This window comes from Hylobates moloch, unplaced genomic scaffold (genome assembly GCF_009828535.3).
Source record: "Hylobates moloch isolate HMO894 unplaced genomic scaffold, HMol_V3 SCAFFOLD_16, whole genome shotgun sequence".
Lineage (NCBI taxonomy): Eukaryota > Metazoa > Chordata > Mammalia > Primates > Hylobatidae > Hylobates > Hylobates moloch.
The window spans coordinates 81,392,403-81,407,901 of NW_026652291.1; the positions used below are offsets into that span (position 1 = coordinate 81,392,403).

At 39.9% G+C, this 15,499-nt stretch overlaps 1 protein-coding gene across 6 annotated transcripts in view; it reads right to left on the reverse strand.

Annotated features, from left to right (window-relative positions):
* The window catches only part of MIS18BP1 (MIS18 binding protein 1), a 58,388-nt gene extending 43,019 nt beyond the window's left edge, over positions 1-15,369 (reverse strand). For 5 of the 6 annotated variants that reach the window (XR_009210262.1, XM_058429506.1, XM_058429505.1 and 2 more), the window contains exons 1-4: positions 15,075-15,369; positions 8,432-9,066; positions 4,430-4,543; positions 3,705-4,189 (exon numbers count right to left, since the gene is read on the reverse strand). Coding sequence is in view for 5 of the 6 variants with exons in the window: in XM_058429506.1 (XP_058285489.1) it covers positions 3,705-4,189; positions 4,430-4,543; positions 8,432-8,975 (1,143 nt within the window). In the remaining variant the exon portion in view is untranslated. Of the gene's footprint in view, positions 1-3,704; positions 4,190-4,429; positions 4,544-8,431; positions 9,067-14,553; positions 14,805-15,074 lie in introns of all 6 variants that reach the window. The other variant, XM_058429504.1, reaches the window with a different exon arrangement.
* Between the last annotated feature and the right edge of the window lie 130 nt (positions 15,370-15,499).

Below are 15,499 nucleotides of genomic sequence, written 5' to 3' on the forward strand. Positions count from 1 at the left end.
GGCGCGGTGCTCATGACTATAATCACAGTACTTTGGGAGGCTGAGGCGGGTGGATCACCTGAAGTCAGGAATTCGAGACCAGCCTGGCCAACATGATGAAACTCCATTTCTACTAAAAACACAAAAAAATTAGCTGGGTGTGGTGGCGTGTGCCTGTAGTCCCAGCTACTCTGGAGGCTGAGGCAGGAAAATCACTTGAACCTCAGAGACAGAGATTGCAGTGAGCCAAGATCACGCCACCGCACTCCAGCCTGGCAACAGAGCAAGACTCCATCTCAAAAAAAAAACAAACAAACAGAAATAATAAGAATCAGTCAGCCTGGCGTGGTGGCTCATGCCTATAATCCTAACACTTTGGGAAGCTGAGGCGGGCGGATCACTTGAGGTCAGGAGTTTGAGACCAGCCTGACCAACATGGTGAAAACCCGTCTCTACTAAAAATACAAAAATTAGCAGGGTGTGGTGTGGCGTGTGCCTGTAATCCCAGCTACTCGGGAGGCTGAAGCAGGAGAATCACTTGAACCCGGGAGGCAGAGGTTACAATGAGCCAAGATCGTGCCACTGCACTCTAGCCTGGGCGACAAGGGCAAGACTCTGTCTTAAAAAAAAAAAAAAAAAAAAAGAAATTAGAATTTGTCACTGGATTTGGTGTTATGGAGATGACTGGTGAACTTGGAAAGGGTAACATTCCTAAAATAGTGGATATTTTATGTATAGTCCAAAGTGAAACATGTTCAAGAGGGAATGGAGAACTTAAAACCATGAATACATAGACCTCTTTCAAAATGTCTTGCTATATAAGGGAAACAAAAAGTGGTGTAGCAGCTGGAGTTGGACAGGGGATAAAGGAAAGATGGGCCTCTGTTTGCATGTTTTTAAAAAATGCAGGCCATGTTTCAACATGTTTATATGTTAATAAGAATAATCCAGAAAAAAAAAAATTGAAGGGACAACTGAAAGGGCAATGTCCCTACCACCTAAGGTAAAAGGAAATGAATGGGCTCTGAAAAGGAGCATAAATTGTTCATCCATTTTAACAGGAGGAAGAAAGCAGAGTATGTGAAAACAGCAGCAGGGAGATTTTCTGATGGGATTATCATGAAGTTCTCAATGAAATGGGAATGAGGTCTGGAGGTTTTAGGACAGAAAAAGTGAGTTACTCTTCCAGGAAAGCCAGAAAATAGATTGACAAGTGAAATGTACCAGGACTAATGGGGCAATACTGACAGCCCATTTAAGGTTTGATGTCAAATTTAAAATCAGATAAGTCAACATCGTTGTGTGTTTTGCTCCAGCCATTTTCAGCTGTCAGGTACAGGAATGCAGAGTTAAATTTAACCAGGGTTGGCACTTAGCCAGTGGAGGACAAACCGGAAAAAAGAGAGTTGAGACTTAATAGTTATAGTGATGGACTAGGGAAATGAGGACATGAGAGTTGATGGATGAACGCCGTCTTAGTGGGGTCAGAGTACTGACGGTGAGGGGTATGATCTCACTATAGGAGTTGGCAGTGAGAGAGTGGCATGTTTGAAAGAAAACTCAGTGCATGTTTATTTTGGTAATGAGAAGCAATGGGGATGTCTACGGTAGAGGGTAAAGGTAGGAGAAAGGTCACTGACTATCAAAAAGAGATGGTTGGATGGATCATCTAAACGAGTGTAGATGTAACCAGAGATTATGACAGAAGTAGTAGAGGGAAAACTAACAGGTGTCAAATACTTAGAAATGCAAGGTCATGACTAGGAGGCTGTGTTACAGATGAATACAACTGGTAAAGTCTTATGGCATGTGCTTCAAAGACGCTTTAGAGAGAAGGAAGAAAAAACTGCCGAAGTAGCAATGAGGAGCAAGAGAGATACACCTTATGTCATCTCCAGGTCCAACGGAATGTGGGATATGAGAGAAAAAGGAGCCACCACTTGAGTGGGTTGTTTGTAGAAGCCATATTCTAGTTAGAGCAAGGTCAAGAAATCTTCATAGAAGATTGGGAATAAAACATCTTGCTGATGACATAACTGGAGTTTAAAAGGACACAATGTAAGGTATGGAGAGTTAGGTATGAGTAAGAAATTGAGACAGAATTAGTAGATGTACAGAATTAAATAGGGAGTCTTGAGAAGCTTGGACTTCTCGTGGTAACTGGGATAAACAGCACTATAGAGATGATGAAATTAGTACTGTGGGGCGTCTTGAACAGTTTGTCTTCAAACTTTTGCTTAACCCATCTCACACATTTTTAAGTCAACATCTAAAACTTCTCACTAAAAGTTTTAAGTATTTTCAGACCAAGCATGGTGACTCACGCCTATAATTCTAGCACTTTGGGAGGCTGAGGTGGGCGGGTTGCCTGAGCTGAGGAGTTCGAGACCAGCCTGGGCAACACGGTGAAATCCCATCTCTACTAAAATACAAAAAAAAAAAAAAAAAAAATTAGCCAGGCATGGCAGCATGTGCCTGTAGTCCCAGCCACTTAGGAGGCTGAGGCAAGAGATTTGCATGAATCTAGAAGGCAGAGGTTGCACTGAGCTGAGATTGTGCCACTGCACTCCAGCCTGGGCGACAGAGTGAGACTCCGTCTCCAAAATAAATAAATAAATAGATAAATAAAGTTTAAATATTTTCAAGTAATAGGATTTCTAATGAATATATTGAGATCTAAAACCCTAACTGGTATGTCACTCTTTAAAATTTAGATGGCTACAAGGGAGGCTTAAGTGGGAGGATTGCTTGAGCCCAAAAGGCCAGCCTGGGCAACAGAGTAAGGCCTCATCTATAAAATTAATTATTAATTAAAATTTAAATGGAATTTGTACACCATCTCAATTTCATAACCACCATCACACATTTAAGAATTAATGGCTGGATGCAGTGGCTCACGCCTCTAATCCCGGCACTTTGGGAGGCTGAGACGGGAGGATCACTTGAGGTCAGGAGTTAGAGAACAACTTGGCCAGCATGGTGAAATCCCGTCTCTACTAAAAACACAAAAATTAGCTGGGCATGGTGGCAGGCGCCTGTAATCCCAGCTACTCAGGAGGGTGAGGTAGGAGAATTGCTTCAACCCAGGAAGTGGAGGTTGCAGTGAGCCAAGATCACGCCATTGCACTCCAGCCTGGCTGACAGAGGAAGATTCCGGCTCAAAAATAAATAATTAATTAATGGGCAAACCTTTAACAATTGGAAATTTTACACCGCATCTTCCTCCTTAAGCTTGTATTTCCATTCCACTTCCTTCAGAGAATCTGTCCTAGTGTAACAGTTTGATGCTCTAAAGTTTTTTATTGATTACTCTGTATTTAATTTGGGAAAAATTCTCAAATCTTCAGATGCTACAGTTCCTTTCTATCTTAACTGATCTAACTATTTTAATAGTACCGTAAGTACCAGAAAAAAAGAGTAGAAATGAACTCAATGTTCATCACCAAAGGGAAAAAGTAAATTATTGAAGACTACACAACTAGTAATAGAGCAAGGTAAGACTTAACACGTGGGTCTTCTTATACTCAACTCACTGTTCTTTTCACTATGTCACACTGTCACTGCAGTAAATAATAAAACATGATAATGAAGACACTGTTAATAATGAAGCATACAAGTTCAAATCCTAGCTAGAAAAAAAAAATAATGAGAGAACATTAAAAGCTCAAGCTCTTGAAGAACGGGGTAAAAATAGAAATAAATATCTGTCTTAAAAGTTTTCCCACCTGATTTTTTTTAACTCCATTTGTAACAGTTTGAAATATTCTTGGAGGAGAAAGCTTTGAAACATTTCTTTTTGACCTCCGAGGTATTGTTATATGAAGTCTTGGTGTTGCAAGTACAATTTTACATGTATCTTTTGTGGAACCTGGAAGACCTGTCTTCCCAGGCACTGTTTTTTCATTTCCTTCCTTAACTTTCTGTTGCGAAGTCCCTTCTGTTGTCCTCTCACTATCAGAAACCATTAACAGATTGCCATTTTTAATAGGAACACAATTAGTACTGAGAGTCTCAGCATTAGTATTTTGAAATTGTTCATCAGCAGAATCAACGCTTTCTAAAACAAAAGTGTCCTTTTTGGACTCAGTGGTTGCAACTATATTCTCCTTTGAGTGAAGAATTTGTTTAGCCAACTGAGCTCTAGTTAATGTCTTGTATGGGGCTTCTGCAGCCAAAAACTTTTCCTGTTCTGGGTTCAGAGTTGGAAGTTCTGCAAAAAATACAAAACAAAACAAAACAAAAAAATTATAGAAGGATCACAGGAAATTAAGACATAAATTCAGGTTAGGAATGTTCCACCCTCCTGCCCAGTCTTTCTCTGAGTGTCTCTTTTACGATTCAAGCTTTTGTCCACAGCCAAAGTTTAATGCCCACACAAGGAAAGTAATTAGCTAGAACATTTAAAAATATATTTAAGTAACAAACTGAAAACAAACCAAAAATAGTTTACCGTAAGTTAAATTGTGCAGTGGTGCTTTCTTTTCCTGCTGGCACTGAATCTTTTGTTTGACCGGGAGGAAAACATCATTATTTGATGATTCTAGAGGAACTCCTTGGACTGAGGCTAAAGTTTTATTTTTTAAAGCAAGAAGAAGTTGAATTGCATTAGTCACTAAGAAAAAAACAGCTTTTAAAATTCTTGAAATAAAGACACTTAGATTGAGTAATGATCAGACCAGTATAGTACTTTTGCAATATATGACAGTTACATATATTTTTATATTTTTGGCTGTATTATCTTCTCATATCTTTACCCCGTTCTCTATACCAACATTATGGTGAGGAAGAATTTTTTAAAACCTTCTCTAAACACAACCCGCCAGCTCTAGACAAAAGTATTGGACTTAGAAACCTAGAGATCTGGAATTCTGGTGCTGCCAGAAATTGGATATGTATATGTTAAGATTATAATATAAAGTTTCACCCAGTCTTGAAAATTCCGATTCTGTTTCTGGTTGCTGTGAATTTCTAAAGCATGAAAGATAGTCGAAGAGTTGTAACTTATTCTTTAAAAATTAAAATGTTGAGATGCAACAGCAGACTCAGCCATAATTTATATCCTTTAGACAATTTTTAGTAGGCCTTTAAATGCTCAGAAGTTGTAGGTTTCTCAACTAGACAAATAAGGACTGACAGCACTGCTTACATTTTATTCTGCTTTACCTCCTAGATTCTTAAAGTTTAATGTTTCTAGAATGTAGTTTGTTTTGCACAAAAAGGGGATGATAATAGACTTAAAATTTGAGCCTGAGAAGAATTATCTTATATGTTTAATTTTAAATTTTATACTTGAAAAAACTGGTAGTCACTATGCTTTAATAAGTATGCCACTTTGGTCTCAGAAATCTTAATATAAAGATTTCATTATAACAACGTGTCACAAAAAGAAACAATAAGTTTCTATATCTTTAACTCATTCTACTGGAAATGACAAGGCAATTCAGTAGTAATTCAATCAAATGCAACAAGTTATATTTATTCACTTATGTGGGAGTCCCAGGTTCATGTAGACTCTAAAAGGTGTCTAAAACTACATACAAAATTTGTGTTTGTATTTGTGTTTATATTTTCTGGGGGAAAGAGTCACCAGATTCTCAAAACAGTCAGGTATTTTTTACTCTCAAATGCTACCTTATTATATTTAAAAACTTTAATATGCATTATTTCATTTGCTTCTTCCTTTTCTCCCAGGCTATATGAGAAATAGATGACTCTGTGAGTCTCCCCACTTCTACCGTCAAACTCCCTTAGAAAACTCTGTGTTAGAATATGTCACTGTCTTGGAAATGCAACAATATACCCACAACCTACTGTGTAGTGGTTAAGAGCATGGGCTTTCTAAGAGATACCTATATTCAGTTATCAGCTTATCACTTGTTACCTATGAGACATAGAGCAAGCGGACTTACTCTCTTTATAATCCCCATTTATAGACCACTAATGGGTATCTACCCATAGTGTTTGCTGAAAGGATTAAAAAAAAATAATACGTGAAATATCTTTCATTATCAATGACTGAAACTCATTAAAATCTCAATTTCAACTGTTGCAGTGTCATCTTTCCAGATCATTCTCTCAAATCCAGTGACTATCCAAATAAAATATACACTTCACAATCCCTCATCTCCTTCAGATCCTTTGCCCTCATTAATCAGCTTAAATTTCATGATGACTCCGTCACACACACCCTCCTTTGTCCTTCTGTCACTTCATTCTATTTGGCAAAATTACAACCCAGTTAAATCCAACTCCCTCCCTATTCTACACCAGCACCTTAGCAGCTAAACAGGGCTAAAGGAAAACTCACAGCCATATTTACTGGTTCCATTTTAAATTCATGTCCACAAATCTTAAACAGCTCTTCTGTGTTACCCAGGAAATCAAATTTAGGCCTCTCCCAAACTATTCAAACCTCTACCTCCTCAAACTTCAATACCTGTTTTCCATACTTGCTCAGCTGATGACTTTACTTATTTCAGATTATTCGTGAAGTCATAAAATAATGATCCACCAACATCTGTGTAAACGGCTTTCTTTTCGGGTAACAACTGGTCTGTCTGTGTTCTGGTCAAACCGCTGATGATGCATTAGATGATATTTCCTCTCAACTACTCAAGGGCATCATACTAGCAATTTCAATTTTTTTTCTTCCTACTGCATTATTCCCAACAGCATATAAAAATGCTGTATTTCACCAAGTATTAAAAACGATAAAACCTTAAACTACACTTGCCATTATTTCTTTGCCACCCTCAAAAAGAGCTGTCTATGTTCACTATTGCCAATTCCTCTTGTCACATTCTCCTTGAACCCTTTCACACAATGTTTTCGTTGCTACCATTCCACCAAAGCTGCCCTCCATCAAAGTCACCAATGACCTTCACACTGCTAAATCGAGCAGTAGAATCTCAGCCTACTTGACCAATTAGGAGCATTAGACAGCTGTCAACTCCCACCTTAAAGTACTTCATTCTCTTGGCTTTCCCAGTATCACTCTCCTGGTTTTCCTTCTTCCTCACCATCTTCTCAGTGGCCTTTCTACTCTTTTCTTTTTTCTTTCTTTCTTTTTTTTTTTTTTTTTGAGATGGCGTTTTTCTCTTGTTGCCCAGGCTGGAGTGCAATGGCATGATCTTAGCTCACCACAACCTCCGCCTCCCAGGTTCAAGCGATTCTCCTGCCTCAGCCTCCCGAGTAGCTGGGATTACAGGCATGCGCCACCAAGCCCGGCTAATTTTGTATTTTTAGTAGAGACGGGGTTTCTCCACATTGGTCAGGCTGGTCTTGAACCCCCGACCTCAGGTGATCCACTTGCCTCGGCCTCTCAAAGTGATGGGATTATGGGCATGAGCCACCGTGCCCGGCCGGCCTTTCTACTCTTTATTCTACTTTCCAAATGCTGGAGTACCCCAGGACCCAGCTCTTGAATGTTCCCTCTTTCTACACTTACTCCTTGATGACCTCATCTAATCTCATTGCTTCTAAAATACCATTTAGGTGCTAATGATTCCCCAATGTACTTTTCTCACCTTGATCACTTCTCTAAATTCCAACTGGTTTTTTCCAACACTCTAATACCTAAAGTTAGATTTTTAATAGAGATTATCAAAATTAACATTACAAAATCTTAGTTAATGAGCCCACACTCCATTCCTCCTTCAGTCTGTCCTAGAGTCCAGCCATTTACTATCTGCACATTTACTATTGGCACTACTAAAACCTGAACCAAGCCAACACTGGCTGTCATCTGGCTTGCTGCAGTATTTCAGAACGGCCAGAGTGATATTTTAAAAACATAAGTCATTGTACACAATGGTTAATTAAAAAACAACAACAACAAAAAAACCCTCATAAGTCAGATCTTGTCATTCACATTCTCAAAACCCTCCAGCGGCTTATTCTGCTCACAGTAAAAGCCAAAACTCTTACATTTACCTGCAAGGCCCTTATACTGTCTGACCCACTCTTATTTATCCCTTCCTCCTGAGCTCTATCTACTCACTCCATGACACACTAACTTCATAGCTAGTCCTTCAACATGTCAGGCATGCTATTTCAAGGTGTTTGTAACAGCTGCCTAGATCATCCTTTCCCATTCCTCAAGATACAATTATCTAACATCTCATTCAATTTTGTGGGCTCAAATTCCCAAATTCAAATTACTGAAGATTCCTCTGACCACCTCACTGAAAATTACATCCCCCTCCAACTCTTCCCATCATCCTAATTCTGCTTTTTCTTCTTTTTCCTCTTTCCACTTTTCCTCTTCTACTATGCCATAAAAATTACTTATTTAATACGTTAATTATGTCTTCCCACCACGTGAATGTGAGCTACACAAAGGCAAGGATTTTTGACCATTCTGTTCACTGCTATGTTCTGAGCACCTAAAACAGTGTCTGAAACATTAAACACTTAAGACATTACAACTTTTTAGCTAACACATAAAACTAACCTCTTAGTGAACTATCATCTGACTGGAATGATTTGTTGTTTTCCTTTTCTTCACATAGGTAGGTATGCTGAAATATTTTTTTTTCAACTCTGTTAGGAGTGAAGGTTGCATTATTTCCACTTTTCTGTGGTTCCAACAAACTACTGTTTCTTGATGGCTGTTCTTGCTTGTCACGCAGTACTTTTTCTTTCATTCTTTGAAATATTTTTCCTGGTGATTCATAGTTTGCTTTATTTTTTAATCCATCCTTGTTGGGCTTTATAGCACTGACATCAAGAGAACTGTTAGAGGTAGTAGCCTCTGCTAGCATCGTTGATTGAAATATATTTTTATTGTTAAAAGTGGTCATTTTTAGGAACTGATTCTTTTTATGGTCATTCAATTTTATAGAGGAGTTCTGATATTTCACCAAATCTTTTACAGGAGTAAGTGTGCCTGAAGGAATGCTGTCAAAAAATATTGCATCCATGGGTAGATTTCTCCTTTGAGAAGATGTCTCTGGAGGTAAGTAAATTCTTGAATGTTTCAAAGGTGTTGCAATCATCTTGACAAAAGAATAGCAACCAAGTTCTTCCGACAGAAAATTCACTTAAGCACAATTTTCAGATAGAACTTCAGAAGGGATCCACAGAAACCTGTAGTTCAATGTAAAACCAGCCTTTGTCATGCTTTGGCGCAGAAAATGTTTTTTTTTTTTTTTTTTTTTTTTGAGACGGAGTCTCGCTCTGTCGCCCAGGCTAGAGTGCAGTGGCGTGATCTCGGCTCACTGCAAGCTCCGCCTCCCGGGTTCACGCCATTCTCCTGCCTCAGCCTCTCTGAGTAGCTGGGACTACAGGCGCCCGCCACCACGCCCGGCTAATTTTTTTTTGTATTTTTAGTAGAGACGGGGTTTCACCATGGTCTCGATCTCCTGACCTCGTGATCCACCCGCCTCGGCCTCCCAAAGTGCTGGGATTACAAGCGTGAGCCACCGCGCCCAGCCACAGAAAATGTTTAAAGTTTATTTGCTTTCCGCAACATTATACTAATTACAATGTTTAACTGGCTCATAACAATACTAGATAATCTATAGCTCACAAATCAGACTAAGAGTTTATTTTTGTTAAAGTCTCCTTAACAGAAGAGCTGGGTGTGATGGTGTACATGCCTGTAGTCCTCGCTACTTGGGAGGCTGAGCAGGGAGGATCACTTGAGCCTGGGAGGTCAAGGCTGCAGTGAGACATGATTGTGCCACTGCACTCCAGCCTGGGTGACAGAGCAAGACCTTATCTCAAAATAAAATAAAATAAAACAAAAGATACATGCATATGGCACTACATTAGGTTACTAAAGATAAAGTTCCACAAATATAATTTTTCCCTTTAGGCAGTTAAATTTTAAGGCAGCAACTACAAGATCTATTCTAATAAAAGCTAAAAAAACCCTATTCAATTATTTAATAATACCGAATCCTGATTTTTTATGCTCCAGAGCATTTACATTTTAAGGTCTTACTTGAAAAATCCTCAAATAAATGGTAAATTGTTTTCATTCTGATTTTTTTTAATGTAGTGCTGTTTAGAATTTTTAACAGAAATACTGTACTTGAGTTTACGTAGTTTCAGCTTTGTTTCTTTCGTTCTTTTTTTTTTTTTTTTTTTGAGACAGAGTTTCCCTCTTGTTGCCCAGGCTGGAGTGCAATGGCGGGATCTCAGCTCACCACAACCTCCGCCTCCCAGGTTCAAGCAATTCTCCTGCCTCAGCCTCCCGAGTAGCTGGAATTATATATGCACCACCACACCCGGCTAATTTTGCATTTTTACTAGAGATGGGGTTTCTCCATGTTGGTCAGGCTGGTCTCAAACTCCTGACCTCAGGTGATCCGCCCGTCTTGGCCTCCCAAAGTGCTGGGATTACAGGCGTGAGCCACCGCGCCCGGCTGCAACTTGTTTCTTATGTATAAATTTTATTATTCAAACCTAGAAATTAAGGTTCTAGGTAAGGAACCATATAGTTGCATTAACTAATATTTGGTAAATAAGTAAAATATTTCAATCCAAGGAGGCTGGAACTTACTAGTCTAGATTTACAGCATCTCTTATAGCTGAATTTATACCTATTCCAATTAGTTAACATCATATAAACACAAAAAAAACCTATCACAGAAAATTCTAACACAGCCAGACCAAAAAATATCAAGTATCTTTATCTACAGCAACTTCTGTGAGAAATATGCAATTAATATACAAAGTATTATTTAATCCAATAATTTATGATAATAGAGAAAAAAAAGAAGGAAAATATTCCTAAATTACAACAGCCAACAAAGAAGGGTATCTTGGGAGTCTGGAGCTCCTAAAAACCACTATAATTCTTCCACAGCATATGAATCCTGCAAATACATATTAATGCATGCATGTATATGTTTATGATGTGCTAGTTCCAGGGGTTCTGTACTGGAAGTTATAATATCAGCCATTCACTTCATTTCTGTTTTATTTTTGAGACAGTGTCTCTGTCACCCAGGCTGGAGTGCAGTGGTGTGATTAGGGCTCCCTGCAACCTTGAAATCCTGGGCTCAAGCAATCCTCCTACCTCAGCTACCAGAGTAGCTGGGACCACAAGTGTGTGCCACTGCACCTCAGCTATGTTTTTTTTTTTTTTTTTCTTATTTGTTTGTTTGTTTCTGAGAGGGAGTCTCGCTCTGTCGCCCAGGCTGGAGTGCAGCGATGCAATCTTGACTCACTGCAATCTCCACCTCATGGGTTCAAGCAATTCTCCTGTCTTAGCTTCCCAAGTAGCTGGGATCACAGGCGCATGCCACCACACCCGGCTAATTTTTGTATTTTTAGTAGAGACAGGGTTTCACCATATTGGTTAGGCTGGTCTCTAACTCCTGACCTCAGGTGATCCACTTGGCTCAGCCTCCCAAAGTACTGGGATTACAGGCATGAGCCACCTGAGTTATGTTTTTTTATATTTTTTTGTAGAGACAGGGTTTCCCTATGTTGCCCAGGCTGGTCTCAAATTCCTGGGCTCAAGTGATCCTTCTGATTTGGCCTCCCACAAGTGCTGGGAATACAGGAGTGAGCCACCATGTCTGGCTTAGCTGTTCCTTTCAAAGAAAGGTAATAAAGCTATACAATCTCTCAAAATCAAAAATGAATAAACTCCGCTGAGCACAGTGGCTCACCCCTGTAATCCCAGCACTTTGGGAGGCCAAGGCAGGAGGAACACTTGAGGTCAGGGGTTCAAGACCAGCCTGGCCAACATGGTGAAACCCTGTCTTTACTAAAAATGCAAAAATTAGCCGGATGTGGTGGCACATGCCTGAGGTCCCAGCTACTCAGGAGGCTGAGGCAGGAGAATCACTTGAACCTGGGAGGCGGAGGTTGCAGTGAGCTGAAATTGCACCACCACTGCACTCTAGCCTAGGCAACAGAGTGACACTCCGTCTCAATAATAATAATAATAATAATAATAATAATAATAAACTGGGAAACTGCAAAGCAAAACGGCAAAGAATATTCAGGTTTACACAATCTCAATTCCTCAGAGCCTAATGAAACGCTAAACAGAAACTAAAAAATGCAAATAAGCCAGCAGCACTGAAAACAGAACCAATCTGTAATAGACATGCAGAACTGTCTTCATTTAAAGTCAGATAATTGTGGTCACATTGAAAGGCTCCAAAAACCAAAACAGAGCTTTCTGTTTCCTAATGTCCCTGCCCCCAATTCAGGCAAGTAGTAGCATAAAGGTGAGTAGCCAAGATTCTGAAAAATCCTCAAATTCCACTTCCCCGCACAAAGACACAGAAAGTTGCTCTAGGAGACCTTTTTCCCACCATGTGACAAACAGCAACTCAATATAAGCCAAAAAAAAAAAAAGCAGCCAGTATTTGCCAGTGGTTTGTTAAAAATAGAATGCAGAGAAAAAAATCGTCTACAATTTCCTCTGACCACAGAGGCTTTGCAGAATAGATAAAGAAGAAAAACCACTGGGTCTAGATAATCCAGGACAGATTTGAAGCTCCATTTCCTTCCTAGTCAAAAGAGCAAAACAAAGAAATCAGCCTCTGATGAAACACAGACATTAGTGGAGATTTAGTAACTAGCATCCCTCAAGCGGAGGAAAGAACAGCCTGTCCTGAAGCCAAGGACATTTGTTGACCTAACAGATGGAGGTCACTAACAAGAAATCGTTAGTTCCTCTCAGACTGGAGAAAGTATGTTTCCGTTTTCATTAACTGCTTAAAGTTGTTTGGAAAAATCTAATCCTTAAAACTTATTCTAAAAACTGACAAATGTTGATGCACTAGGGAAAAAACATTGTTTTCAACATAAAGACATGGGAATGGGAAAACCACTGGATGAAAGGGCTGGCCAGCATGGGCGCGGTGGCTCACGCCTGTAATCCCAGCACTTTGGGAGGCCAAGGCGGGCGAATCACGAGGACAGGAGTTGGAGACTATCCTGGCTAACACGGTGAAAACTGGTTTCTACTAAAAATACAAAAAATTTGCCGGGCGTGGTGACACGCGCCTGTATTCCCAGCTACTTGGGAGGCTGAGGCAGGAGAATGGAGTGAACCCCGGAGGCAGAGCTTGCAGTGAGCGGAGATCGCGCCACTGCACTCCAGCCTGGGTGAGAGAGCAAGACACTGGCTCATAAAAAAAAAAAAAAAGGGCTGGCCATAAGCATTTATAGTACAGTCATGCAATGCATAATGACATCAAACCACATATACAGTGGTCCCATAAGATTATTTTGGTGTACCTTTGTTTTTTAACTTATTTTTACTGTACCTTTTCTATATTTTGGTATGTTTAGATACACAAATACTTATGTGTTACAACTGCCAACAGTATTCAGTAAAGTTCATGCTGTACAGGTTTGAAGCCTAGGAGCAATAGGTTGTAACATATAGCCTGGGTTTTTGTAAGTACACTCTATGATATTGGCACAATGACAAAAATTACCTGAGAATGTATTTCTCAGAACGTATCCCAGTCAGTTACACGTGACACATATAAATACAGAACTGAAGCTAAACAATGATGTATATGATCCTGAATGTAACTACTCCTCCCCTCCCAAAAAAACATGGGAAGTTTTTGTAAGAATTTACTGCAGTGGTAGCAGTAGTAATAACTATTACTATGGAATGGGTCAAAAATCCCAGAGCACACTAACCAAAACTGGGACATACAATTAGGGGGAAAATAGAATTTTAAGTTAACAGGCACATGATACACTTGAAAAGAATACTCAGCACATATGACAAAGGGCTAAATTTAAATAACATTCAAAGAGACCTAATAAATCACCTTTAAAAAATGTGCAAAACAGAAAATGGTCCTGGGACAGGAAAGGCAATGAATAGAACACAAAAGGCCAATAAACGAGTTAAGTGACACCTGATTTTACTAATAAATGGAGATGCAAATTAAAATAGTGAGATTTCTTTCTCATGTCACATTGGCAAATATTAATTCAAAATGCAAGTCTGCAGAATATTGACACGGAAATTCCACTTCTAACTTGTTTTTTCCTATAGAAACATCTGCATAAGAATGCAAATATATATGTATCATAATTGCCAATATTTACTGAATATTTACATGCCAGTCACTATATAATCTAACAGCAACTCTAAAGATTTAAGTACTGTTATTACTCCCAATTTGAAAAAAGAGAAATTAAGGTATAAGGTGGTTAAGTAACTTTCCCAAGGTCACGTGACAATAAATGAGAAAGAGGAACGATTCTACCCGACTCCATAGCTTAAGTTATTTACCAACAGGCAACAGTCTACACATCGATTAGGGAAGTTCATGCTGCAGTACCTGAACCATAAAATGAAATTAAATAACCGAGATGTCTACCAATAAAGGACAAAATAAATTCCGCCACATCCATACAATTTACTCTATGTATTCAATAAGAAGATATATATGTATTTACACGGAAAAATATCCAAGAAATATTAAATTGAAAAAGAAAGTAACAACATATAATTGCATTTGTGTAAAAAAATTTTTAAATAAATAAAACACATATAGGCATAGACAAAAACTCTAGAAGCAGGGAACCAAACTGTAAACAGTGTTTATCTTTGAAGGGCAGGATGAAGTGGCCTACCATTTTCTTGAACTCCTGAGCTCAAATGATCCACCCGCCTCGGCCTCCCAAAGTATGGGATCACAAGCGTGAGCCACCGCGCCCATTTTCTAAATAATTTTATTAACATCTAAAGATGTCTGCAACAAGTATCCAATTTAACCAGAAGAAAACATAAGCTGAATGCTCAATTGCTTCTGTAGCCCAGTGGGTCCTGGGGTCCCAAGGGGAAGAGTTGCGTACTGAGGAATACAATTTTCTCACTTGGTATTCTAAAAAAAAAAAATACATATATTTTAGAACAAAGACCTACGCTCACCATCGAAATAAATTTGAGTAATCGTGTTCTACTCTCTTAACTACAGTAGACACGCAACAAGTAAACATCGAGTGCGAAGCTGTAAAATCGGTACCAAAGCCAGAAATCTACAAAAAAAATAAATAAATAAAACCGCGTGAGCCGAGATGCTTAAAGGGAAGGACGCCCACCATCGGCGGGGATCCGCGGCAAGAGGTTAGCGGAGGGCGCGGGGAGGACGTACCTTGGGTGAAGAGCCTGGCAGGGAGACGCTGCCGCAGTCCCAGCTCGGCTCCGCGCGGAGGGTGGGCCGGACGCCGCCGGGCTCGCGCCTCAGGCCCACTGTGGACCCTGCCTGCGGCGGCCGGGCCCCAAGCGACGCTTACCTCCTCCGCGACGTTCTCCAACACACACACTTCCGCAATTCAAATTTGAAGAGCCCGCCCTCCAGCCAGCCCGGGATTGGCACGCTCGGGAATTGCGCCACCGTGCGTCATACAGGGACGCAAGAAAAGTGCAGGCTGCCTCCGCACTCCGTGGACGGTGGTGTGTCCACAAAAAGTAGGCGACCCTAAGCTGTCACAGGCAGGGGGTGAGCTCCTCTAGTTGTCTTCAAAGTTCGTTTCGTCTTCGTAGGGCACGCGCCCACCCTGAATCCCGCCTTTCCTC